Below are 27,198 nucleotides of genomic sequence, written 5' to 3'. Positions count from 1 at the left end.
TATGATACTGGAATGCTGAAGATAAGGCTACCTGGCAGACCGGGGGCTTTCCTTGGCAATTTGGGGGGTGCCCATACAGCCTTTTCAGGCCTCCCCTGGGATGTGGTTAGGTTTGTATCCACAACAGCCTGACTACTAGCTGTACTGCTTTGTTTGAGGCCTCGGGCAAAGACTCCACCCAAGCATGGGGGAGGGAGGGTGAGAGCTGATGCTGATGCCCGAGTGGGTGGGCATTCAAAGACTCCAGTGGGGCAGACTTGATTACCATGTGGGGGTGGAAGCTAGCAAGGGACATCAGGCCAGCTGTCTGCCTTGGCTGCTGCCGATTTCCCTCTTCCTGTCCTTGCCAAGTGGGCACCCCATCTTCAGAGAAGCTCACGGGTCGACCAAATGGGCTTCCTTAGCCAGGGAGACATGTGGTTTCTTGCTTTTTAGGACAAGTCTAGTAGGAACTCTCCCTGCTAGCCAAACCAGGCCTTCTTGTTCTCCCAACTGGCAGAGACATCCATTGGGGTCTCTGTCCCACGACCCAAGCAAGCATCTTGGAAATGAAAGCAGTAACCCCCAGAATACAGCTTCTGGCAAAGGTCACAGGCCCTCCAAAATCAAGGTTGGGTATATTAGAGATGGTTTTATAGCATGGATAGACTAGGAAACCAAGCTGAGATCCCCTACAACCTGGTCTCGTCTGTAATCTGAGTTAGGGGTGGTCTAATTCATGTTCATGACATCCATGTCTCCTAAGGCTGGGACAGCCTCCCTTTTGTATCAGCCCTCTGTCACTGAAACTTTGCTTGTGCAATCCTTGACAATTCAGAAATCCCTGAGGAGGCAGTGAGGTTGGAGCTGAGGGAGCTGGGGGACAGGAAGGCCCAGGGCCTGCTTTGGAGGCTCTTCCTCCAAAGAGGTATGGGGACCCCTGGAGAATTTACCACTTGTCTGTTTACTCATTTGTAAAATGAGTTCAATAATCCAGTTGTCCATTGAGGGCTCTTACTAAAGAAACACATGACCTAAGGGGTGGGGTTAGTATCTGATGGTTAGCTTGGACCCCATCCACCCTCCAGAATGATCACAGAACTGGGTGCTGTTGGGGATGAGGGGAAACAAAGACATGGAAGGGAAAGCAGGCCTTTCCCTCAGAGTTAACAACTATGGCGAGAAGGAAATTGTGTGTGTGCGAAGCGACCTGAGAACAATCCCAAGGCAAGTGTCAAAACCCCAGATTCAGTAAAGACACCAAGGGAGACATTCCAAATGGAGGCTGGAGAGAGAGTGGGGGCAGCGCTTCACCAGGGAAGCCACCTGCAAGAAGATGTCACGGCCAGCTCAGGCACAAAGCTGGCAGGCTTGGCCCTGGTGAGCAGCCACCCTCAGCGTCTGGGAGACACTTCAGAAACTCTTTAGGAAAGCGCCTCTCTGTCCCAGTGCAGCCAGCTTTCCTTTTGGAGGAATCCATCCCTCCCCTTCAACGTCTCCCCCATCAGGCTCTTCTCAGGGGGTCCCAGAAAATCACACCTAGTCAGTCAGTAAGCACAGCTTCTCATTACTTTTTGCTTCTTCCAGGAATTTCTAGCACTTCTAGAGTGAGATTTTGATGATGTCTCGACGCAGTCAGCGCCTGAGCCATCGTTACCATGTTGATGATGATGGAGGCAGCAGCAGCAGCAGCAGTGGAGGAAGTTCCCTGGTGGCTGGTCAGCACACTGCCTTCAAGGACAGTCCCTTAAGGTAAGCCACTCCACAGCGGCCCTAGGTCATCTTCCAGATCACAACCACTCAGGGCAGCCAAGGGCCTGGCCAGCTTCCATGTGCACCTTTCTTTCCTGCCCCCATCTTTGGTGGAAACATCACTCTAGTGCTTTCTTTCCCCACAAATGCGAGAATTTCCTGTCCCCAGCACCGTCTCTTCCCCTTCTACCCCAACCTGGGCTGCTGCTGCCTTCACTCTCTGAGAACAGGAACTAGGGAGGGGTGACTTTGAGCATTGAGAGGGCCAGAAACTGAGGCTTAAAGCTGGGCAGGGAACAACCATCATGTGGCCCAGTACCCACGGTTTCTGGGGTGAGCTGCAGGGCCTAGCAAGAGCATAGGAAGCCATGGGGGTGATGGACCTGTGGGGGAGGAGACAGGTTCAGGTGGCTTTAGCTCCTCTTGTACCTCATCATGGTGGTTCCATTTGGAAAGAGGCCCTGCCTGGCCCATGGGAGCTGGGGATTTGTTCCAATGTTATAAAGGATTCATCTGTTGAAGGAATAAGAACAGAAGAGGGCTTTGGGGATCATTTCTTTTCATCCTAGAAGCTCCTTGAAAGTCTCTTCCTCCTCCAGGCCTTTCTCCCCCTGTTTTTCTCCTGCTTCATCTCCTTCACCCTCTTTCCTTTGCTCTTCATGCTTGGCGCCCCCTAGGACTCTGAAGAGGAAATCTGGCAGTGTGAAACGCCTCTCACCAGCCCCTCACCTGGGCCCTGCTTCCAATCCTCACACTACCTACTACAGTGAATCAGTGGTCAGCGAGTCCTACGTCAGGGGCCCCCGGGTCGCCTCGGTGGACAAAAGCTCCATCCTACAAGATCAGCTGGACAGCAATGTCTACTGGAGTGAATGTGGTGAGCTCTGGCCAGAGCTTGACAAACCCGAGGGCTTGGGCTGGGGAGAAGGAAGGAAGCTCCTCCCTGTCTTCTAAAGATTCCTAAGGAGGCTAGTGTCTGTTGGGAGTTACCTTACTCCTCCAGGTTGGCTCATCTCCCTGGATCCTCCCAGGTGGGAGATCCTTCCATTCTCCTGAAGCCCCTCAGTCCCATAGATGGCACTTTTCCAGATCTGGGTGACAATAACCATGCCTCCTAAGGCAGAAGGCCACCTGGTTTTGTGCAGCCAATGAGCTAAAAATCATCTTTACATGTTTCAGTAAAGTTCCATTACACTTAAAAACATAAAAAGTGTTCTTACCTCATACAGAAATAGGAAGGGGGCCGGATTTTGCCCTTGTGCAGAACTCCATTCCTGCCCTAAACCACATGGGGGGGGCTTCTGGGTTCAGACCCCCAAAGGGGTGGGAAGTCTGAATTCTGAAAAGTTCTGCCAGGTGTTCCACCTCTGGCAGCTGCTGTTGCTGGAAGCCTGAAGCTCCCTGCTTATCAGGCACCTCCATGCTCTGTGCAGGTGGGGACTTGGTGAGGAGGAGGAGAGGCCTGGGAGGTGCTGAGAAGAGTAAGATCAATGGACTGAATGAGGGCAAAGTCACCTATGATATCTATGGATCTTCCTCAGGATACTCCTCGGAGGATGACTCTGCAGGTAGGCAGCACTTCCTGCCTACTGGAACTCCATCCCCTGGACGCTGCCCCGTGTACTTTGAAGGGTGCCCCATCCAGGGGGGATGGGGAGAACATAGATTTCAGATAAAAGGAGAGAGAACTCTGCAGTCTGGCTCCAGGTGGGGGTTTGGAGGTTGGGAGGGCCCAAGCCTCAGCATGGTAATGGGGATGCCTGAGGCCCACTTGTGTCTCCTTCTGGGTGGCTCCTCATGTCTTCACTTTCCTGCAGGGCACACACTTATGGACCAGCCTGGCTCAGCATCCTCATTAAGGAATGCTGCCTCCCAAGTTGGCGCTTTCTTGTGGGTGGCCATCACTTTTCCAGGTGGGTTCTGGGAGTGGGTGGGCACACTGCCCAGGGCAGTCCCTGCTGTGGGCCCATAAGAGCTTCCTCATTCCTATGCTGGGGCACACCAGGCCTGGGTGCTAACCCTAGGACAGTGTGTGGAGACAGGCTTTTATGGCAGGATCCCCAGGCACAGCTAGAAAGCCTTGGGAGATTCAAGGAGCAGCTGCAGAGTGGGCAGGCTGGGAGCAAGCTAACTCTGGGATAGGAGGGCGAAGCCTTTGAACCCCTCTGCTGGGACTTTTACAGGTTGGCTCTTTGGCCTGTTCTACTGGTGGCTGGGCACTACCTGCTACCGCCTGACCACAGCTGCCTCCCTGCTGGACGTCTTTGTCTTAACCAGGTCAGTGAGGCCTCCCTGGGCTCTGCCAGAACCAAAGAACCCATGCTTGAAAAAGCTTCACCACCCTTGAGCTCAGTTCAGCTTTTGAGACTTTTGTGCCATGAATCTTATGACAGAAGGTCAGGTCAGGGTCAGGGGTGTGCTGGAATCAGCTGGAACCAGCTTGAACCTGCTCCTGAGTGTCAGCTACCAGTCAGGGCTCCTCTGGGTATCTAGACTGAAGAAGAAGATGGGACAAGTTGTGTGTGCCTTCACCTCCTTCAGAACTGCTTGTTAACCCTTCCCCAGCACATGCCAATCCCCATGAGCACAGGTGCTGCTCTATTCCTGAGTATCTTGGAGGAGCTGTCCCCTCAGTAGTTCCTGCCTCTCATCTCCACTGACTCTGGTGGCTTCACCTTGGCCAGTTGGAAAGTCCTGAGCTCCCAGGGGTTGTAGTCTCTTCCCAGTCCTTCGGGTAGCCAGGCCATCCTTACAGTTTCTCTGTGGGGGGTCATGTCCAGGTTTCCAGGCAGCCTCCAGGGCTGTGTCCAGGAGCCTGTAGAGCAGGGGTAGGGAACCTGCGCTCTCCAGGCCACATGTAGCCTTCTAGGTCCTGGGGTGCAACCTTTGGACTGAGGCCAAGTTTTACAGAACAAATCCTTTTCTTAAGGAGATTTGTTCTTGGAAGTCTAGATTCAGTCAAAGGGCCACCCTTGAGGACCTCAAGTGCCACATGTGATCTCCAGGCTGCAGGTTCCCTATCTAGCTCTGGATTCTTGGGGCCACAGGCTAGGCCCAGGGAGACTAGCCAACCTTGTCAGGGCTTACTCCTTCCAAGTCCCAATTTGACAAGCACTGAAATGATTTAGCCAAAAGAAGCCTGCCCAATTCACTAGCATATAAGCACATTCCTGAGAGCCCTGGGAGGGAGATGCCTTCCACCAGCCCTGTCACCTTTCATAACAACATTCACACATTTGACCAAGGTCAAATTTTCTCCTTCCACTTGACCTCGAGGGCTGTCCATAAAAGCCCAGAGCTCCCCATCGTAGCTGTCCCAGGGTGGGGGCACACCCTTTGTTGGTTTCCTCAGCAGCTCAGGGAGGGTCGCACAGGAATCTGGTGGGGAAGACCAGGCACTAATGTCTCCTCCTTCATCCCCATGAAATCCAGGAGCTTTTCAACTCTGAAGAAGTTGTTTCTGCTTCTCTTGATGCTGTTGCTTCTGGCTTCGCTGGCTTACGGTGAGCCTTGCTGAGTCCCCAGGGCACCCTGCCAGCCCAGACAGACAAGGGCTTGGGGGCAGGGCTGCTGAACGCAAGTCTGGAAGACAGAGCTTTGAAGGGGAGCCTTTAGCCTTTAGGGGAAAAGGGACCCAGGCCTTGTATGGGAAAGTTCTTGTGCCTGAAATGGGATAGACGGCCTGTGTCTCCTCCTCTTGATCCAATCCCACAAGCCTTTCTTGTGCATCTTCTGTATGCAGGCCTCCCAGACTCATGCTGCATGCCTACTATGACAGTGCTGGCTTTACATGGGTGTTTGATCTGCCCCCTCAGTGGTCACTGTCAAGGCACTTGAGGGTGGGGGAACTGGTAGAAGAGCTGAGTCCACAATGAATGGGTTAGCTGGGCAGGACACAGCCAATGCCAGCTCTGGAGGCCTTTGCCCCTTCTCACTGGGGAGAATGGACAGGGTGGTCCTCCCTGGATGGTCCCAAAAGAGCTGTACTCTGTTCAGGAACCATGACATCACTTACCCCCTACTATGAGATGAAGCCCAGCTTGGGAATGGTGACACCACAAGCTGTCAGTTACCAGGACCTCTATTCAGCTGGCATCTCCTGAAAGCACTCTGATCCTCCAGAAGAGACAGGGCTGTATGTGGACCAGGCTTGGGACCAGGAGGCAGGACTTCTCCATGTCCTCTCCCCAGCTGCTTCTTGTCCCTCATTTTTCTCATAATCCAAAAGTGTGTAATGACTCCTGAAAGGATCATGAGAGATGCCTTTCCTGAAGGGTCTTGCCTTCCAGATCATGGGGCCCATAATGCATGCACCTTCCTTGGGCCAGGGTCTGAGCCCATGTGGATGTGACACTGCCAGACACAGTCCAGGTGTAGGTCCTCATCCTGGACATGTTTCCCTTCTGGTGCCTCAGCCTCTGCCTTCATTAGCCTTTCCTCCCATGTGCTAGGTGCTTGGTATTTTTACCCCTATGGACTACAGACATTCCACCCTGCTATGCTGTCCTGGTGGGCAGCAAAGGGCAGCAACAGGAGAGAGGAGGTGTGGGAAGCAGGAGAATCCACCCCATATTTCCAGGTGAGTGCCTGGGTGAGTGCCAGGAACACTTTGTGCAGGACAGGCAGACAGTCTGCTCACAACCAAGTCTGTTCCAATCAACCCCAGAATCACTCAGTCCACTACCATTTCTTAAGTGTGGCCTACTGTGTGTCAGGCACTGTGCTAAGGGATGGGAATTCAAAGAAAGAATTCAAACCCAAACAAACAAGCCCACAGTCCCTGCCCTGAAGGAGTCCCCGAGTCATGAGGAAACAACTAGGTACAATGGAGATCTACCAGGACAGATGGGAGTGAAGCAGTAGAGGGAGTTGGCTATGCTGTTTCTTCTGTGGCAGCCATACAGACTATTACCATACCATCTTTGAAGACAGTTCTGGCCTGGCAGGATCTTCCAGGTGGTGTCCTCTCCTAGCGCTGTCTTTGAAACAGCTCTGCAGCACTATGAGGCATCAGAGGAGGGGGAAGCAGGATTAGCCAGAGGAAGCTGCTTTTGTTTCCATTTTGTAATGAACAAAAGTCTGTTTTATTTCCCTTCTCCCTCTCCCACCCATTCAGAAAAATGAAAAGCAAACCACTTGTAACAAATGTGCAGAGTTAAGCAAACCAGTCCCTTTTTGGCCATGTCTAAAAGATCTATGTCTCCTTCTGCCTCCTGAGGCCATCTCTCCGTCAGAAGTTGGGTCATTTTCCAGAAAAGTACTTGGTCACTGCATCGATCAGAGTTCTAAAGTCTTTCAAAGTTGCTTCTTTGTGGTTCTTCTCACTCTGCTCTGCACCAGTTCATACAAAGTCTTCTCAGGTTTCTCTCAATACCACCTATTTCATTGTTTCTTAGAGCACGGTTGTATTCAATCCTTACACCATAATTTATTCAGCTCTTGCCCAGTTCGGGGGCAAGCCAGTAGTTTCCATTTCTTTGTCTTTGCTGTTTGGGTGCCAAGTGTGTGTCATGCAGAAGATAGGTCATTCATCTCAGTGGTGACAGTCTCTTCTTAATGGTCTGTGCTGTGGGGCAAGAGATGAGAATATAAATCCAGGCTATAATGAAGCCTTCATTTAGTAACCTCGATTTATCCATGGATTTCCATCTCCAAACTCATCAATCTTTGCACCAGGGCCACTCACAAGCAGCATTAGGAGACTCTCTCACCTTGGATATGCAGATCCCTGGGGAGCCAGGGTCAGAAAACCTGGGCTCAAGTTTGAGCTTTGCCACTTGCTAGCTTTGGGACCTGGGGCAGTTCAATGCCAACCTCTCAAGACTCAGCCTCCCGCGTTCCCCCGCTGCCTTCAACTGAAATCATAGTTGCCTCCCCCAAAAGGCCTTCCCTAACACCTTGTCACACAGTGAAGTGATTCTGGAGGGGGGGGGGTCTCCAGAAATTGGTAGCAGAGCCCAGACTATCAGAGTTGATCAAGCTGGGAAGACTTGAAGGCTGTGTGCAGATCCTGGTGTCTGCCCACCAGAAGCTTGGCCACCAGGTGATTGGATTTGGGGAGTCATGATGACTTGGGAAGCAGATAAAAAGACCAAACAACCTTTGCCTTCTGCAGCCACCTTCTGTTTGTGGACAGAGGTCAGGGGACCTCAGAGAAGGACAAAGAGTACTTGGTCTCCCTCAGTCCTCACACAGTCCAACCACAGTCTAAGTGGTTGACATTATTCCTGTGTAATCTGAGGGGTGACATGGAGTGGTGGGATAAAGGACATGGCTCTAGAAACAGCAACAGATGAGGTGCTGGATGTCAGATGCACAATGAGGTCCACGATTTTGGACACAGCCAGTGTCAGAATTTGATTTGTCTGACTTCTCATGTCAGCTGCAAGGAGTTTTTTTTTCAGATGTGGGGGGGAAAACAATCAGTGGAATGATCACTCACAGGCAGAAGAATTTGGAGGAGGCAAATCAGCCTCAAGGATTAGATTTCATCACATTTTTAAAGGCAACTAAAAAACCCCATAGTTGCTATTCCAAATGAGCATAAGGCAACAGAGGGCAAAGGAAGTCCAGGAGGAAGCTGAGAAGATCATTTTGTCCTTGTGACCCCAACACTCGGCATAGCCTGTTACACTTAGTGGGAGTGTATCAGTGTTTGTTGGCTGTCATTGTACTAAGTCCACAAAACAACGTGCAAGGGAAGAAGACACAACTATTATTTGTCAGTAAGAAAGTCCCCAGGCACAGGATACATGATCAGCACCAAAAGATGTCACAACGAAACCAAAGGACCATCTTCACGGAATGAGAAATGCTGGTTACACGAATCATTTCAGCATCAAGGACCAGATCAGTGACTGGGCCCCACAAAGGTCAAAATCCAGCAAGTTAGAAGAAAGGGGGACAAAAGGGGAAAAAACATACCGTACAGCTCCAACAGCTCCAGTCCTTCCTCTTCAGATGTGTCAACCACTCAGGCACGGCAAAAGGAACACTGACTCATAGCATCGTTTCCTAAGGATGTTTGACTGCTGCTCCAAAACATCACATTCCAGTGAGAAGGCCAGCAATCCTAGAGGCTGCCTCCGTCAGAGACCAGCGGCTCTTGGCAAGCAAAGAAACCAAAGGCAACACTGGATCTGAAAATAGGCCACTGGCGCAAGAGAAGAAGAGGGTGGTGACTAAAGGATACAAACAGTGGCCCCGTGAAACGGCAAACATCAGGAAGGGCCCTCAGCCTCCCTCTTCAGCTCAGTCCTGAGAGTGGAGGCCCCCAAATTCTTGAGTCAGCTCCTTCCCCTCTCAGTGACTCACCTTGTTAGGAAGCTGTTCCTGCCTCTGAAATGTGCCACAACTTCTACCTTGCCAGGACAAGCAAAGCAACTCTAACCCTGTCCATGTCCACAAAGTCTGAAAACCATTTTCATGTCTCCTCATCGTGTTGTGTGTTTCCAAAAGTTTTCTTGATATCATTGGTTTTTACTTAACCTACCTTTCCCAGTGTGTCTTCTCAGAAAGAGAAGCAGGGAATTTGGAAAAACCCTGTAAAGTTTGTGTGACCTACTAGTGAAAATCATTTTGAATTAGGTACATCTTTACACACACACACACACACACACACACACACGCACACATCCCACTGACTTTGAAGACTTGTCTCTAGCTTTTGCTTTCATGTGACCCACCTTGCTCAGTGTATCCTTCCCATTTTGCCCTCCCACAGAGCCAGCCCTTAAGCAAAAGAATAAACCAAAAAGGGGAAGAAAAGTTCAGCAGAACACAGCAGGCGAGCCCAGCATTAGATGCAGGTTCCCTGCCAGTATTTCCCACCCTAGCCAGGACGGGAAGGGAAGAAGATCCTCATGTGTCATCTCTGTTCTTTCCATTTCCATGGTTGTCTGTGGTGCTTGTTTTCTTGTTCTCCTCATTCATTTATTCCACTTTTCCCCAGTTCATGTAAGTCTTCTAATTAAGCAGAGTTGTGGCTTCGTACAGCATAGTCATATTTCCTTGTATCCATAAGCCACTCCTCTGTCAATGAGTTCTTTGCTACCAAAGAACTTTCTTAGTGGTTCAGTTGGTATGGCACTGAATAAGTTAATTTAGGTAGTTTTATCATTTTTATGCTACTGGCTTGACCTACCCACGAGGAGTGAGTACATCTCCAACTGTTGAGATCTCTACGTATGAAGAATGTTTTGTAATTGTGTTCATATAGTTCCTGTGTGTGTCTTGGCAGGCAAACTCTCAGGTTGTATACAGTATACAATTGTATACAGTTATTTTCAATGGAATTTCTCTTTCTATCTCTTCCTGCTGGATTTTCTTGATTAATATATAGAAATGCTGATGGTTTTGATGGGCTTCCAACTTTCTTTAAGTAATTGTTTGAACTGGTTTTGTTTTAAACTGGTTTTTTAGATGACTCTCTAGGGTTCTCTTGGTAAACCATTGTATCATCTACCAAAAGAGATAGTTTTGGTTCCTCATTGCAGTTTTTTCCCTTCAGTTTCTTTTCTGCCTTATTGCTATATCTAGCAGTTGCTGTAACTGGTACAACACTGAATAGCAATGGTTGGCAATGGACTTTCTTCCTTTACCGTGATCTTACTGGGAAGGCTTATCCCCATTACATATCATGCTTGCTCTTGGTTTGAGTTAGATAATACTTATTTTAAAGAAGACTCCATTTATTCCTGTGCTTTCTAGTGTTTTTCAACAGGGATGAGGCATTTTGTCAAAAGCTTTGTCTGCACCTGTTGAAATCATATAAATTTGTTGTTTATGTTATTGATATAATCAGTTACATTTATAGTTTTCCTAATAATTGACCCAGGCCCAACTTCTTGGTATCAATCCAGCTTGGTCACAGTGTCACAATATATCTTTGTGATATATTCCTGTAATCTCCTTTCTTAGCATTTAATATTTTTCATCAATATTCATTAAGGAAATTGATCTATAGTTCCCTTTCTTGGGGAGACGTGACTCTCCTTGGTTTGGGTATCAAGATTATATTTTTGTCATAGAAAGAATTTGATAAGATTCTATCTTTACCTGTTTTTCAAATCGTTTATTTAGTGTTGGAATTGATTACTTTTTAATCATTTGGAAAAATTTGATTTAGTCCTGGGGTTTTTTCTTAGAGAGATCATTTATAGCTTGTTTCGTTCCTTTTTCTAAGATGGGGTTATTTAAGGGCTCTGTTAAACAGGACTATTTATATTTGAAAAATTCATTTCATTTAGATTTTCATTTTTATTATTGGCATGTAGTTGGGCAACAAAGCTCCTAGTAATTACTTTTATTTTCTCTTCATAGATTGTAAATTCACTGTTTTCATTTTCTGATGTAATAATTTGGTTTTCTTTTGTAAAAATTAAATTAGCCAAGGATTTATCTATTTAATTGTTTTTCTCACAGCTTATAGTTTTATTTATTAGTTCATTGGGGTTTTGTTCTTTCAATTTCGTTCATCTTTCTATCGATTCAAGATTTTAATTTTGGTGTTTAATTGGGAAGGGATTAATCTGTTGGTTTTCTAAATATTTTAGTTGCATGTCTAATTCTTTAATCTGTTTCTTTGTCTCTTTGATTGATGTAAGCATTTGAAAATATACATTTCCCTCTAAGTCCTGCATTGACTGCATCCCCAAAATTTAGTTATGTCATTGTCACCATGAAATTGTTAACCATTTCTATGATTTGTTCTTTGACTCATCCATTCTTTAGGATCCATTCTGTAAGATCCATTCTTTTTCTCCAACTCCTCTATTTGTGTATCTTTCTGTTTCAAGCATATTTCTTGTAAATAACATATTGTTGGATTCTGGTTTCTAATCCATTCAACTGTATTCTTCCATTTTATGAGTGAGTTCATCCCATTCCCATTCACAGTTGTGTTCATTAAATGTATATTTTTTTCCATGCTATTCTTTTACACTCATCCTTTTGTTTTTTACTCTGTCCCTTCTTCAGTAGTCTTTTGTTTCTGACCTTTGCCTCCCTTAATCTATCCCGTCATTCTTCCCTCCCCCTCACCTTTCTCTTAGACGCTTTTCCTCCTACTTCTCCTTGCGTAAAATGAATCTCTCCATCTCATTGTGTGTGTATGTGTATTCTTCCCTCTTTCAACCAGTTCAGATGAGAATAAGGTTCGTGTTGCCTGTTCCCCTCTTCTGTCCCTCCCATTGTATAAACTCTTTCTAGTGCACCCCATTTATGAGATAACTTTCCCCATTCTTTCTCTCCTTCCCCACAACCTTCCAGTGCATTTCTCTTCTCCACCCTTCCATTCTTTTGAGATCCTCACAACATAATACAGTCATTCAGGTCGCTATCTATTTAGACTGCTTCTAGGACCCGTGGTGATCATAAAATTCTGAAGTGGTTACATGTATCATCTTGCCACACAAGGGATCTAAACAATTTGCCCTTTTTTAGTGACTTGTGATTTCTCACTCATGTTCACCTTATTATTCTTCTCCTGAGTTCTGTGTTTGAATGTCAAATTTTCTATTCTGTTCTGGTCTTTTCATCAGGAATGCTTGAAAGTTCTCTATTTCACGAAGGGTCCTTATTCCCCTGTAGGACGATACACAGTTTTGCTGGGTAGTTTAATCTTATTGTGGGCTCTAATCCTAGATCTTTTCCACTCCAGAATATGATATCCCAAGCCCTGTACTCCTTTAATGTGGAAGCTTCTAAATCTCATGTGTCCTGACAGTACTGGATTATTTCTCTCTGGCTATTTGCAGAATTTTCTCCTTGACCTGGCAGTTCTGGATTTAGAACAGTTGCTGGGAGTTTTCATGTAGGGGTTTCTTTCAGGAAATGATTTGTGGTTTCAAGTTCTACTTTGCCCTCTGATTCTAACACATCTGGGCATTTTCCTTTGTAATATCTTAAAATATTATGTTGAGCTCCTTTTTTGTTCCTGGCTTTTGGATAGACAAATGACTCTCCAATTCTCTCTCCTCAATCCATTTCTAGGTCATTGGAGTTTTGTATGAGATCCTATACATTTTCTCTTGAATTGATTTTATTTTTTGTTGTTGTCTCCTAGAGTTATTAGCTTCTATTTGCTCAGTTCTAATTTTTAAGGAATTCAGTATTTTTGTGCCTCTTTTACTAATTATTCATTCTCTTCTCATATCTTTCTTGTACCGCTTTTTAAAAATTTTTCCTCTTCCACTCTTAAAATCACTTTTTGTTCATTTTTATCTCATTCTTTAACTCTTCTAGGAATTCTTGTTCAACTCTTATCCAATCTACCCTTTTTCTTGGAGGATTTGCTTAAAGATATCTTCAAGTCATTGCCTTCTTCTGTCTTTCTGTCTTGAGCCATAGTAGCCCTTTGTGGTCAGGTTCAGTTTTGTTTACTCATTCTTCCAGCCTATTTCTTGACTATGAACTTGATGTTGGCATTGGGCTCAGCTCACCTCTGGGCTTTCTTAGTTCAGTCCGCAAACTTTCAGTGCTTCCATAGTGGTGATATCTGTTCACTGCTATTCTTGTCTGAGTTGTGCAAGTTCCTGACTCAGGTTTAGGTCTTCTGGCTTGCGGGTGCTGGAGTTTCTGTAGAATGTTATTGGACTCAGTCATTGTTAGCACACTTTTAGGTTCTGCAGGTTCAGAGGGACCGAACTTATTGACTCTTCTTGCGTCTGGGTCTCCTACCCGAGGTATCCCACTGCAGGACTAAAAGTGAACATTGAGCCCCCAGCTGTGCTCTGGGGCTCAGGTCCAGAACCTCTTTGCAGAACCCCTTTCTTGATCAGTGCTCAGCTAGGGCCTCGCTCACTCATAACTGCTCCTCTCAGCCCTACGTCTGTAGCCTAGAAGAGTCATTTGGCCCCCTTCATGCTCCCAGGATAGCCTGGGATCTGCTCCTGCTCAGGGATTCAGTTCTAGCCCTTTTACCATCCTTGGGCAATGAAATGCTTCCCACTGTCCTGGCTGCCATTATGTTGGGCTCCTGGCCAGCCCCCACCTCAGTGTCCACAGCTCTCTTATTTCTTAAGCTTCCCTGGGCTGGAGAAATGACACACAGGGATGTTTTCTTGGCTTTCCTCATGAGAATGTGGTCTGGCACATTATCTAGATGGTTAGAGAGGAGGTGGGCTGGGCTCATCAAAAATGCCCACCCTCCCTCTGTTCTCTTGGTTCTGCCCCTGTGCTGTGTGGTTGGTGGGGAGGGGACCTTCTGCATGCTTAGCCTCCTTTGTACCTCTTGGGGAGGTCTCTGACCTGGCTTTTTGCCCTGAGCTCTCTCAGCTTCTTCGACATTTCGACCCTGGTGACCCTGGCCCTCCCTCATCACTCTCCTGGCTCACTGCCGCAGTGTCCTGAGTGGCCTCCCTGCCTGCAGTCTGTTCTGCACTCTGCTCTCAAAGGAACTTTCCTTAAGAACAGAGCAGACCAAGTGACTTCCCTCCTCAGTCAATGGCAGGGCCTCCCCTTTGCCCCCCAGAGGAAAACAGCCCCACCCTGTCTTTCCAGCCTTAGCCTCATTGGTCTTCTGTACTCCTTTCACACTCGGTGACCCTACCCAAATGGCTGCCCCCATGCTGAGAATTCATTCTGGTGCTCTTTCTTCCAGTCAGCCTGTCAACCCACATGTATTTATTAAGCACTTCCTCAGTGCCGGGTCCCGGCCTAGGGGACACAGGTACACAAAATGAAACCATTCCCATTGACCAGGAACTTCCATTCTCAGGCGGAGACCAACAATGCTTACGTTTTTGTAAATAGCGTAAGTGTGAAATGAAGAAATCTGCCGACAGCAGTTAAACGACCTGGTGGCTTTTAATGTCCTTGTCTCCTCCATTCAAATGGAAGTTCTTCGTACACAAGAAAGGTTTCCTTCTTGGTCCTTGTGTTCTCAGCACTCAGCCCCACCTCGGGCACACAGTGGGTGCTTAACAAATGCCCAGTGCTCCTTGTTCCTCCTCCTAAGAGACTTTTCATCTTTGTGTGTTTTCCTCCTTGTTCCCAAGGCTGAACAGCATGTCCTGTCCAAGGTTCATGCCCTAGAAAGGCGGCTGGAAACTCTGGCTTCTGAATACTCTGCACGTTGGCAGAAGGAGGCCATCAGGCTGGAGTTGCTGGAGCTGCAGGGGGCCAGTGGGAATGGAGGTGGAAAAAGCCTGAGCCACGAGGATATTTCAACTCTCCTGGAGGGCCTGATGAGCCAATGGGAACCCACCCTGAAGAAGGACTTCCGTAGGGACACCACTGCCCACATCCAGGTGAGGAGAACGCTCTGCTAAGAAGACCAGGTCGGCAAGCCCAGCTAGTGGAAGGCATAGAGGTCTTGAGGTGAGGCAGCACTCTGGGCTTGGCAGGACCTGCCAAGTTCTCTGGGTCTTGTTGAACGCCTGTCTCCTTTTTTGTGGTCTCCAGGAAGCACTCACCACCCTCAGGGCAGAACATCGGCAAGATTTGGATAATGTTCTAAAGAAGATTTCTCAGGCATCCCAGGTAATCCAGAAGCTCTGACGCTTCTGGAGGCAGAGACACAGGGGATGGAGGGCGGGGAGGGGGGGCACGGGGGGAGTGGGGCGAAGGGGTGGAGAGGGGGCAGAGACGTCTTGGGGGAGGTCACTTGTAGCTGGAAATGTTGGTGCTGCTGTCAGTAGACCTAACACTTGCTTACAGGTTTCTGGCCAGATTCCATACTTGTATGGGAGCATATTCGATTGACTCATTGTCCCTGAGAGCTCCTGTCTGAGGACTCTGGATCCCCTTGTCCGAAGGATAAGCAGAGAGCTTACTGATCTAAAGCAACCTAAGCCTCCTCCTGTAGCTCCTTTCTGGAACCCCTTTCCTGTACTGAGCACATCCATGCATGAAGACTAGGGAGGGATAAGATTGTCAATGAGAAGACTGTAACTCAACAGCTGAGTTTGAAACTCTTTTCAGGGACTGAGAAGTGACCTCACCACTCTAGGGAAAGTGGTTCATGCCTAATCTCAGCTGAGTTGGGGTCTCTGTCAGATGCCTCCTCTTGGTGGGATGATAAGAGAGGAGTCCAGTCTTTGAAAGGTCTAGCCCAAACTCAAGGTCAAGATTTCTGGAGCCCAACAGTTTGCAGAGACTCAGATCCTCCTTAGCAGACAGAGGGTCCACCCAGAGGACACAATGAGTCCCCAGAGTGTGGTTTGGTGTTTTCATCAGTCTCATTGTGCCATCATCTTCCTTACAGGAGCTGGAAAGCTGGGTGCTCCAGCTAAAATCTGAATGGCAGAGGTAAGGCCCCAAACTAACTGGCAAAGAGAAGAGGAGGGAAGGAAGGCTAGAAAACTAGACCAGAGAAAGCACCACTGAGATTCTCTGGGGGGGTGTCAGTAGAGCCAGAATACTTGGGTTAGCATGTCCATAGGATTAATCCCAGCTGGTAAGGACCTCAGAGAGCAGATGAGGGTCCTGAGGCCTGGGAGGGAAATGACTTGCCCAGGGTCACACAGGGAGTAAATGTCAGGGAAGACTTGCACCCAGATCTCTGGTTCTGTTCTTTCCCTTTGATAGTGGTTCTGCTTGACTCTATCCTGTGTCACTAGCCAGTGGCTGCCCTTCCCTTTTCCTTTTGTCACTGTCTAGTTTGGCCCAAGAAGCCCTCCAGGAAAACATATTAAAGGCTATGGGTCCACTGGAGGCCCAGCTGGCTGGCCTGAGACAGGAACTGGCAGCCCTGAGCCAGAGACAGGCTGCAGCGGCAGAGGAAGTAGACCTTTGGCCACAGAAGATGGCAGCCCTGCGCAGTGATGTGAGTCCTCCAGTCCACCACTTAGACCACATGTGCCCCTCTCTCCAAGGTGGGCTGCCTGAGCATCTGCCCAGGGAGACCCAACCCTCTAAGGTGTCCACTGGGGTCCAATGAGATCTTTTTTGGTAGACCTGAAAGCAGTGGGAAAATGCCAGTCACTTGGTTCACAACCGTCCCTTCCCTGGCACCAGGAAGACATGCATAGGCTCTGAGCTCTCAGAGTCTTTCTAGACACCCCCTCCCCAGGTCCCCTGTCCCGGCCCTCTTTCTTCCTTACCTCTACTGTTTTGTGGATGGTCTCTGGTGGTTTCTAGGTGGAGTCTCAGTTCCCAGCCTGGATCAGTCAGTACCTTCTTCGAGACAAGGGCGCTAAGGCTGGGCTTCTTCAGCTGGAGGAGGTACAGGCCCAACTTCGGGACCTGGAGCACAGAATCCTCACTCAGGTGGCAGAAGGGCAGGTCAAATCTGCCAGTGAAGCTGCTGCCAGCCTGAGGCTGACCCTTCACAAGGAAGGAGTGACTGGGGTCACAGAGGAGGTGAGGCCTGCCCCATTCCCTGTCTGCCTGTCGGAGGTCATGGGTTTGCCCTGAGAGGAGCCTCCAGGGAAGGAAGGGGAAGCCCTGGCAGAGCAGGTAGCACACGTGGCCCTCTGGTGAAAGGGCTGGGCCAGTTCTGCAGGCAGCTAGGCCCATGAGTCCATCCATGCCTGTCTTTTAGGATGTGCACCAGATTGTGAATGAGGCCCTGAAGAGATACAGTGAAGACCGCATTGGGCTAGTGGATTATGCCCTGGAGTCCTCAGGTAGGTAGCCTGTAGAAAGCCAGAGGGCTGGGGACATGATGGTTGCCCATTAAGGGACAGCAGGAATTAAAAACTCATGATGCCCCTTATGGGACGGGGCAGTTGAAGGGCTGATGCCCTGGCAGTGACCCCTCATCTTCAGGACTACCTCTGTGTCCTGCCAGCCCTCAGCTGCCCCCACCTCACTTCTCTCCCTCTTGTTCTTTCAGGGGCCAGCATCATCAGTAGCCGCTGCTCAGAGACCTATGATACCAAGACGGCCCTTCTCAGTCTGTTTGGCATCCCCTTGTGGTACTATTTCCAGTCCCCAAGAGCCATCCTCCAGGTATGACAGAACAAAGGGCCCCCAGCTTGGCTCTCTGCCATCTCCCACCTTCTGTGGGGGCTGGGCTCTCAAGGTGGGAGGATTACACAATGGAAATCTATTCCATTGGCTGCCCACCTGACTTGTCACCTGACTTGTCTTCTGCCCACAGCCAGATGTTTACCCTGGCAACTGCTGGGCATTCCGGGGCCCCCAGGGCTTTGCTGTGGTTCGATTATCTGCCCGCATCCACCTCACTGCTGTCACCTTGGAGCATGTACCCAAAGCCCTGTCTCCCATCAGCAACATCCCTAGCGCCCCCAAGGATTTTGTCATCTTGGTGAGTATCTGAGCCTTGCAGCTCTCCATTCCAGTATGCCTGACAGCCATTTCTTAACAGCAGCATTGTGAGGTGAGGAATGGAAGGATGTGCCCATTTTACAGCTGGGATATTGAGGCTGGTCTCTGGACTCCACAACCAGCCCTTTCCCTGCTCCCCCTCTTCTTAGAGAGAAGCCAGAAGAGGACAGCTGACAGCAGTCAAGATTTCAATGCTGTCTCAGGGTCCTTTTATACAACTCCTTTATACATGGGTGCCTCCATGGCCAGGTGTCCCATGGGGGAGCTGAGTGGGGATGATGAGCACCATTCCCTACAGTCACCTCCTTAGGGCAGAGTTGGAATGTCCTCATAAGGAGGATGTGGGTGAAAAAAGTGGAGCCAGAGGAGAAGAAGAAACGTGTAGGGGAACAGGATGCTTCAGGACCTAAATCCTGATAGATGAAGAAACTGAGGCACCTACAATTAAATTGTGTGTCCCAAAGCCATTCAGCAGCTTAGGGGAAGAGGCAGAGAAGGAGGCCAGGGGCTTGGAGGGAAAAGGATCTGTCTACTGAGTTAGTGAGAGATGCTGGAAGGTGAGGGGACCAAAGAAGGAAACATCATGGTGGCTTTTGCTTTCTCCCCTTTACTCTCCCCAATGTATCCCCCCCTACACCCCCTTCCTCCTCCTCTTCCACCTTCTCCTCCACAACCTCCCCTTCCTTTGCCTCCCTGGATAGATCTGGATTCATGTCTTAACAGCATGACCTTTCCTCTAACCCCCTCCCATCCATCCATCCATCCATCCATCCATCCATCCATCCATCCATCCCTTCCCTTTGCTTTTCCTTCTCTGTAGGGGCTAAATGAAGATTCACAGTCGGAAGGGGTGGCCCTCGGGCACTTTACCTATGATAATGCTGGGGAGTCCATTCAGACCTTCCACTTTCAGGTATGGAGGGCTGGCCCCACAGTGTCCCAGGGAGGCTGGTGCTCTTGAAGGCTAGATCACCAGCCATGGGGATGCTGTGGCTTTGCTAGGAGCTGCAGTTTGAGCCAGGACCCCATGGTTCTGATAGCAACCTGAGGGATAACATTCAGCCACTGAAGAAGGCCTGGGGGGGACGGGCTCTGGGGTCAGGATGTCCACCAAGGGATCACGAGCCTTCCTGACCCCAGTTTCCTCTTCCCACAGGGCAATGACACAGCCCCATACCAGGTGGTCGAACTTCGGATCTTAAGCAACTGGGGTCACCCTGAGTACACCTGCATTTACAGCTTCCGGGTCCATGGGAAGCCTGCCAATTAGCCTCTCCCCCCCAGGGCCTTTCCCCTCTTTCCCCCTTCAGCCCCTCCCCTCCCCCAGCAAGCACTTCATCCCACTTTCTCGCCCTCTCCCACACTTCATCCCTTATGGCCACTGTGACTTCTGGGAGAGATACAAGGTGGGAGCCTACCACCATGGAGCAGTTTGGCCCCACCCTGCCCTCTCTGATGGAGAGGAGATCACCAGCTCAGCTATTTGTTTCACTCCCCATCCTCTTGAGGGTCAGGTGGCCCAGCTCCCTACCAGGCCCTGCCTGCCCTCAGGAGGTGTATACACAGCTATGTATGATATCTTGAAGGTGTGAGTCAAGACATCATGAGGGCCTTATTATGCTCAGCAGCACTCAGAACCACAGCTTAGGCCACCTTAGCTTACCTTGCCCAAGAGTCTAGGTCAAAGAACTTGGTTTATTGAGGGCATGACAACTTGGGCAGTTCCAAAGGGCAGACTGGTAGACAGTCTGTCTTGGGCATGCCCCAGCAGGTGGCTAAAGCTCCCGTCCATGGTAGCATGCATAGTTCTCTTTACCATGGGGCATGATGGGGGCAGTCTTTGAAATCTGAAGTATCTGGGACTGGCCACAATTCCCTGGTGTTAAGTTTATTGGGATAGAGTTGGGGTTAGTTTTTTGGAGTTAAGGCTGGGATGGGAGGGGAAGGGCAAATTCTTTGGCCCTGCGGGCCCATTGTATTATGTATATAGATAGATATTTATATTTATACATAGATCTCTTTGTTCTTTGTTATCAGACAGAAAAGTTACGGGCTTCATTTCTGGCTTCCTCCCCCTGGGGCCCAGGGTGATATTCACTCCAGCTCCAGCTTGGGGTGGGGGGCAGGCTGTCAGGCACGGATCCTCACAGTGACATTGCCATCCTTCCTGCCTTTTACTGTAGGAGGGAAGGCAGGCCTTCACACCACAGGGCTGGCCACTGGTCCCTGAAGCAAGCAGGGGCACTCACTCATCTGCAGGCTTTGGGGGTCACCAGCAGACAGTGGCAGGCTGACCCTAGCTGGCCCTCAACCCAGTTTGCTCCCTCTGCTTCTGTTCGCTTACCAGGAAGCTGGCGTCTGAGCAGCCCTGCGTAGGAACCTACAGATGGGGTCTTAGTTCTTCCCCATCACAAAGGCTACTGTTTAATTCTTTACTTTGATTTTTTAATCAACAAATTCTAATTTATGCCTATGCAAATATAAATTTTCCCTGGGATCTGTGGCTTCTCCTTGTCCACCTGTTGCTCTTGAGGCCAACTTGGAGTAGTGGGGAAAAGAAGGTGGTATTCTGGTAGAAACTCCCTGGTTAAAGGGCGGCTTCCTTGCTGCTGAGTGAGGCCTGGGAGGGATTGTCCTGGGCATCGAGAAGGAGCTAAGCCCAGGCCTGGGCTGGGAGAAGCAAAGCTGGGTAAGGGAACCAGAGGAGGCTTTCTCATTTCTGCCTGCTCCTTTAAAGCTCACCCAAGGCCTCTCCTGGTCTTAATCCTCCCTCAGTGCGCCCAAATTTATGTTTTATACTTCCTTGTGTGTGTCTGCATATCCATACATAAACGCACACCTATCCAGACAGACATTCCTCTGTGTGCCTGCTCCATCTTTCAGGAGCAGGACAGCTTTCTAAGGAAAAGAGCTTTGTGTCTGCCTTGGTCTCCCCCATAGCTAGCACAAGGCCTGCCACCCAGCAGACACTTTATCTGAGCATTGCTATTCACTTCAACTCAGGTGTAAAGAAAGAATATACTCTACAGCCTTCTCAACAAGGGGTCACCAGCATGCCTTTGACAGCCTCCAGCAAGGGTTAAACACGTCACAAACTGCCAGCCGTCCTCTTCCACTTTCAGACAGCTCAAGTTGTTGGGAAATTTGTCCTGAAATCAGGCTGAAATCTATCTTTGGGCATCTTCCACCCACTATTCCTCGTTCTTTCATCCTGGGTCAAGCAGAACACGCTAATCCCCCTTCCACATCACTTTTCAAATAGTAGCATTAGAGAGTGGCTACTGCGTGCCAGCCACTGTGCCGAGCACTTTACAAATATCTCCTTTGATCCACACAACAACCCTGTGAGGTAGGCACCATTTCTAGACCCATTTTGCAGATGAGGAAATGTAGGCACAGAGGTGAAATGACTTGTCCAGGGTCACACAGCTGGTAAGTATCTGAGGGAGAATTTGAACTTGGATCTTCCTGCTTCCAGGTGCAGAGTTCCATCTCCTGTGCCACCTGAAGACAGTTCTCATGGTCCTCTGACAGCTTCTCAAGGGCCTTACACCATGTTCTTGGAGCCCTTCATCATTCTGTTCACCCTTCTCTGAATGCACCTCACCTTGGTCATTTCTTTCCCACACTGTGATGCTCAGGCCTGAACACTGCCCTCTAGCTGTGGTCTCCTCAGGACAGACTTGGGCTGACCTGTTACTGACCCCCCTTCCTAGATCGTAGGCCTCTCCATGCCCCTCAGGAAGGCACTGGTCATTCCAACCATCAAGTTTAACTAGTGATTCACACAGACACTGCTATCCCCTAAAATCCCCAAATCCTTTAACAGGAGCCATGGCTGCATCACCCTCCCCCACTCATTGGTTTTTCTTTTCTAATTCTTGTTGAGGACTCTGCTTTTACCTCCACTGGATATTTTCATTTGGATAGAATCCTAAATTTTAGCTAGCTGAAACCTCCTCCATCCTATCAGTCATGTGACATCTCGACCCCTCCCTCCCAGCTCTAGCATTGGCACATTTGGACAAGCACACCTTGTGCTATTTCACTGAAGTCGTTGATAAAAATGCTGAACAAGCACGGAGAAAAGGGGAGATCCCTGGGGCAATCAGGACAATTCCCCTGAGACCTCCCAGGGAGCTGGCATCAGCTCATTAGCCAGCACTCGACAGGTAGGGCAATGTAACCCGTTAACCCTTTCCAAATCCACCTGTCATCTGAGATTCAGACTGTGCTAAAATCTGACTGCACTTTGCAGAATTGCTCTGATCCAAGCAAAGACTAGCAGCTCATCAGACACCATTTTACAAGGGATCTGGGATCTTGGCAGCGTAGGCAGGAAATGCACATTTTTATCCTGTGCAGTTCTGCCCTCCTGTCACGAAAACAAACTGCTTCGTGGACCAAAGGAGAGATAGTGCTCAGAGTCTGAAAAAGTGCTTGTTCAACTGAGGTTGGAAATGGCTTTCTTGATGGAGCAGTTCCCACCTGCTTGATGAACTCATGCACCTTATATAAAGCAGTGAACAGGAAGGGAGAGTTCAGGATTCTCTGTCCAGAGTCACTTGCCCATAATGTCTCATTGAGGCACAAAGCACAAATGGGGCAAGAACATAAAATCAGGGTTACCTAAGGGACATTTAGAATAGGCTGGAGCTCACCTTGAGATGGGAGAGAAGGGAGAGTGAGGTTAATAAACCTTTGCCTCTACGCTTCTAACTTAAGGGGGGAGTGGTGGGGGGGAAGAGTTTAAAAAGGAAAGTAAGTTAATCTGGGTCCTACAATTACCTAAAGGTAACCTGTCCAATCCAGTAGGCAGAGATGCAGAGATTTTACAGAGCTCTAGGGAGCCCAGCCTCTTAACAGGCATGACCTGGATGAAGATCCCGACCAGGAGACTGAGAAAGGGCAGTCAAACATGAAGGAAGAAAAACAGGTGAGGTTGGACCCATGAAAACCTGGAGAGAAAAGAGTGGGAAGGAGAAGAAGACCCTGGATTCAATCCTGGGTCCGTTACTCTTCTCTCTTCATTCTACTTCACTCAGTGATCTCATCAGCTGCCATGGATTGAATCACCCTCTCCATGCTCATGATTTCTCAAATCTACCTATTCTGCCTAAAACCCCTTGCTGACCTCCAGTCTTTCATCTCTCGTTGCTTTGTTGATGTCACAAATTGGATGTCGTGTAGATATTTTCAGCTCAACATGTCCAAAACAGAACTCTTCATCTTCCCCCTATTCTTTCCCCTCCTACCTTCCCTATTACTGTAGAGGGCACCACCATCTTCCAGGCTCCTAACCTTGGCATCATCTTCAAATCCTAACTTCTGTCCAAGGGATTGCCAAAGATTGTCCAATTTACCTCTGCAACATCTCTTGTGGATTTCAGCTTTGCAGCACCTCTCATCAGTTTCACCTCTCCAACATCCCTTGCAGATTTCACCCTTCAACATCTCTCAGATTTCATCTTTGCAGCATCTCTGATCAGTTTTACCTCTCCAACATCTCTTGTCCATTTCAGCTTTGCAACATTTGTCATCAATTTCACCTCTCCAACATCTCTTGTCCATTTCAGCTTTGCAGCACCTCTCATCAATTTCACCTCTCCAATATCTCTCACAGATTTCATCTTTACAGCATCTCTCATCGGTTTCACCTCTCCAATATGTCATGCAGATTTCACCCTTCAACGTCTCTTGCAGATTTCACCTTGGCACCATCTCTCCTCAGGCTCACCTCTGCAGCATCTTTCAAAAACAGAACTTTCTTCTCTGATGCTGCCCCTACCCTAGTCCAGGCCTCATCTCCTGTGCACTGTTGTTTTCTTATGACTCACCATTTATTTTATTTGTACAAAGTAGTGAAGAATCATACCATGGCTGGGGGAAAATGATGTTTTAGGATTTAAACAAGTTCTTTCATTTTGAAACATCTCTTTTGAAGGCTTGGGACTAGTAATTTTAGCTCCAGCATCTTTGGGTTTGGACTCAGCAGGCTTCCCAGCCTTGGAATCACTGGGCTCTGTGTCCTTAGAATCAGACTTGGCTGCCGTGGGATCAGACTTGGTGACCTTGATGGCAGACTTGGTGACCTTAAGGTCAGTGCGCTTTGGAGCCTTAGAGTCAGGCTTCATGATCCTGAAGCCTGGACGTTTGGTGGCAGCCCTAGGGCCTGGATGCTTAGTGGCCATCTTGTGGCCAGCATGCTGGGCACTCGCCTCAGGGATCTTAGCCCTAAGAAGTTTGACCTCGAAGGCCTTGGTGGCTTCATGGCTTCTGCTTGGACCTTGGGAATTGTTTGGTTTTTTTGGTTTACATCTTCTTCAGCTCCTTCTTGTGTTTCTTGGCAAAGCATGTGTTTCTCAGAAACTTGGAGTTGACCCATCTCAGAGACATGTATCACCGTGACTTAGGTTTCCTGATGCCATTTCTGTGCCATTTTTGTGATTGGTTGTGGCTGGTATGGTTCTTAGACTTAGCCATCTTTACACAACAACCTTCACTAACAGGCATTCCACCCACTAGAAGAAGTCAAAGCTAGAGACAGGAAAGGTCATGCCTGCACTACTGCAGTATTTCCCGGTGGATGTGCCTCCCTCAAGTCTCTCCCTCCTCCTTCCAGTTGTCAAACTGATTTTCCTGAGGTGCAGGTCTATGCCACTCAACTCCTCAATAAACCTGTGACTCTCTATTGCCTCCAGGATCAAATACAGAATCCTCTCTGAACGAGAGTTCAAAACCCTCCCTAACCTAGCCCTCTCCTGCCTTTCCACTCGTCTCCCACTTCACTCCCCACTTCTTCAATCCAGTGACACTGGCCTCCTGACTCTTCCTTGCACATGACCGTCCATCTTCCATGCTGGGAATGTTGTCCCTCCTTTTCTCTGCTTCCCTAGCTCCCTTCAAGCACCAGTTAAAAACTTACCTTCTACAAGAAGCCTCCCCCAACTCGCCTTCATTCTGTCTTCTGCTGACTTTTTCCTCTTTTTCAGTACATTCTTTGTACTCATTTTTTGCACGTTGTCTCTCTCATCAGATTGTGAGGCCCTTGAGGGCAGGCACCCTGTTTTTGTCTTTCTTTCTATTCCTACCTTTTAACACACCTGGTGCATGATAAGTATTTAATAAATATTTATTGACTGAATGATCCTATTAAAAGCTGCAGAGCGATGGATGGAGGATGAGGACTGAGAGAGGACTGAGAGAGGATCGGACAGTCAAGAAGTCACCAGTTTGGGTGGAATAATGAGGTTGGAGGCCAGACTACAGAGGGTAAAGAGAGTGAAAGAAAGGAAGTGAATGTGCCTCTTGTAGACAATGTACCCAATCAATAAACATTCCTCAATCCGGCAGAGTACATGAGGGACAGAAACATCCAAATGTGGTCAATGGTAACCTCATTTCTTACAGAAACACCAACACATCTGTTGCATTTTTAGTATTTTTGTTGTCTCCTTGGCAGTTTCGTTTTTGATATATACTCTCAGGGTGGTTCAATCTCACACCTAGATTGCTGGAAATTTAGCTTTTCCTTCCACAATTTTTCTCCGTTTTTATAAAGGCAGAGGGGATCTTTCTTCATGATCTTCCATCGCCCTAATTCAGGTTTTGGGAACGAGGTCATGTTCTAAACCTGTGTTGCCCTTGGTTGCCACATTTCTCTATTTGATAATGGGATCAGGTGGTGCTTGGCTAAATATTTTCTAGGATATTTTGACCTCCTCTAGGTGGCAATTGCTTTATGTTGATTCAATTTCTGCCCTTTCCTTCCTCTGTTTCCTACTTTTCACCACTTTTCACTTACTTGAGTGGGTCAAGTTGAAGCTATTTGGATTGCATGCCATCTTATCTTTCTCTCTAATTTGGGGGTTTTGTCCTCTGCTTTAACAAGATGATTTGACTGCAAAGATTATTCAGAAATGATTCCCACATCGATAACCAATCATTTCTTATCCATTAAGATACATTTTAGGCTGAGATTGTTTGGCATTTGCCACATCCAGGGATTTCCTACACTCATGTTTTTTGTTTTTGTGTTTTAAATTAATTTATTTATTTAACTTTTAACATTCATTTTCACAAAATTTTGGGTTCCAAATTTTCTCCCCATTTCTCCCCTTCCCCCTAAAACGCCAAGCATTCTAATTGCCCCAATCACCAGTCTGCCCTCTCTTCTTGCCCTTCCCTTGTCCCCATCTTCTCTTTTGTCCTGTAGGGCCAGATAACTTTCTATACCCCATTACCTGTATTTCTTATTTCCTAGTAGCAAGAAAAATACTTGACAGTTGTTCCTAAAACTTTGAATTCCAACTTCTCTTCATCCCTCCCTCCCCAACCATTCCCTTTGGGAAGGCAAGCAATTCAATATAGGCCATATCTGTGTAGTTTTGCAAGTGACTTCCATAATAGTCGTGTTATGTAAGACTCACTATATTTCCCTCCATCCTATCCTGCCCCGCATTGCTTCTATTCTCTCTTTTGATCCTGTCCCTCCCTAAGTGTTGACTTCAAATTGCTCCCTCCTTCCACTGCCCTCCCTTCTATCATACCTCCCACCCTGCTGATCCCATTCTCCCCCACTTTCCTGTATTGTAGGATAGGTTTTCATACCAAAACGAGTGTGCATTTTATTCCTTCCTTTAGTCGAATGTGATGAGAGTAAGCTTCATGTTTTTCTCTCTCCTCCCCTCTTTTTCCCTCCACTGAAAAGTCTTTTGCTTGCCTCTTTTATGAGAAATAATTTGCCCCATTCCATTTCTCCCTTTCTCCTCCCAATACATTTCTCTCTTGCTGCTTAATTTCATTTCTTTAAGATATGATCTCATCCTATTTAATTCACTCTGTGCTCTGTGTGTGTGTGCATGTGTGTGTGTATGTGTAACCCTACCAACTACCCAAATACTGAAAAGTTTCAAGAGTTACAAATATTGTCTTTCCATGTAGGAATGTAAACAGTTCAACTTTAGTAAGTCCCTTTGACTTCTCTTTGCTGTTTACCTTTTCATGCTTCTCTTCATTCTTGTGTTTGAAAGTGAGATTTTCTTTTCAGCTCTGGTCTTTTCATCAAGAATGCTTAAAAGTCCTCTATTTTATTGAATGACCATTGTTTCCCCTGAAGTATTATACTCAGTTTTGCTGGGTAGGTGATTCTTGGTTTTGGTCCTACTTCCTTTGACTTTGGGAATATCATATTCCACGCCCTTTGATCCCTTAATGTAGAAGCTGCTAGATCTT

General features: G+C 48.0%; 1 protein-coding gene across 1 annotated transcript; it reads left to right on the top strand.

The window, feature by feature from the left end:
* The first annotated feature begins 1,600 nt into the window (after nucleotides 1-1,600).
* Nucleotides 1,601-19,234, top strand: LOC140532071 (SUN domain-containing protein 2-like). The gene is made up of 17 exons (XM_072650619.1): nucleotides 1,601-1,731; nucleotides 2,409-2,608; nucleotides 3,165-3,299; nucleotides 3,549-3,644; nucleotides 3,915-4,008; nucleotides 5,474-5,570; nucleotides 6,215-6,310; nucleotides 14,730-14,981; nucleotides 15,136-15,213; nucleotides 15,938-15,981; nucleotides 16,333-16,498; nucleotides 16,813-17,034; nucleotides 17,216-17,300; nucleotides 17,510-17,625; nucleotides 17,777-17,944; nucleotides 18,785-18,877; nucleotides 19,121-19,234. The coding sequence occupies exons 1-17, from the start codon at nucleotides 1,601-1,603 to the stop codon at nucleotides 19,232-19,234; spliced, it is 2,187 nt and encodes a 728-aa protein (XP_072506720.1).
* Nucleotides 19,235-27,198: the final 7,964 nt, after the last annotated feature.

The sequence above is a fragment of the Notamacropus eugenii genome, chromosome 3 (genome assembly GCF_028372415.1).
Source record: "Notamacropus eugenii isolate mMacEug1 chromosome 3, mMacEug1.pri_v2, whole genome shotgun sequence".
In the NCBI taxonomy this organism is placed as follows: Eukaryota; Metazoa; Chordata; class Mammalia; order Diprotodontia; family Macropodidae; genus Notamacropus; species Notamacropus eugenii.
Note: the sequence above shows the minus strand (reverse complement) of the source record. Positions and strands in the feature narration are given on the sequence as shown.

Excerpts from the sequence above, each read along its gene's own strand:
- LOC140532071 (XM_072650619.1), top strand. The coding sequence starts at position 1,601 with ATGTCTCGACGCAGTCAGCGCCTGAGCCATCGTTACCATGTTGATGAT. Across the intron at positions 5,571-6,214 it reads CACTGTCAAGGCACTTGAGG|ACATTCCACCCTGCTATGCT; the intron begins GTGGGGGAACTG and ends TATGGACTACAG. Across the intron at positions 14,982-15,135 it reads ACACCACTGCCCACATCCAG|GAAGCACTCACCACCCTCAG; the intron begins GTGAGGAGAACG and ends TGTGGTCTCCAG.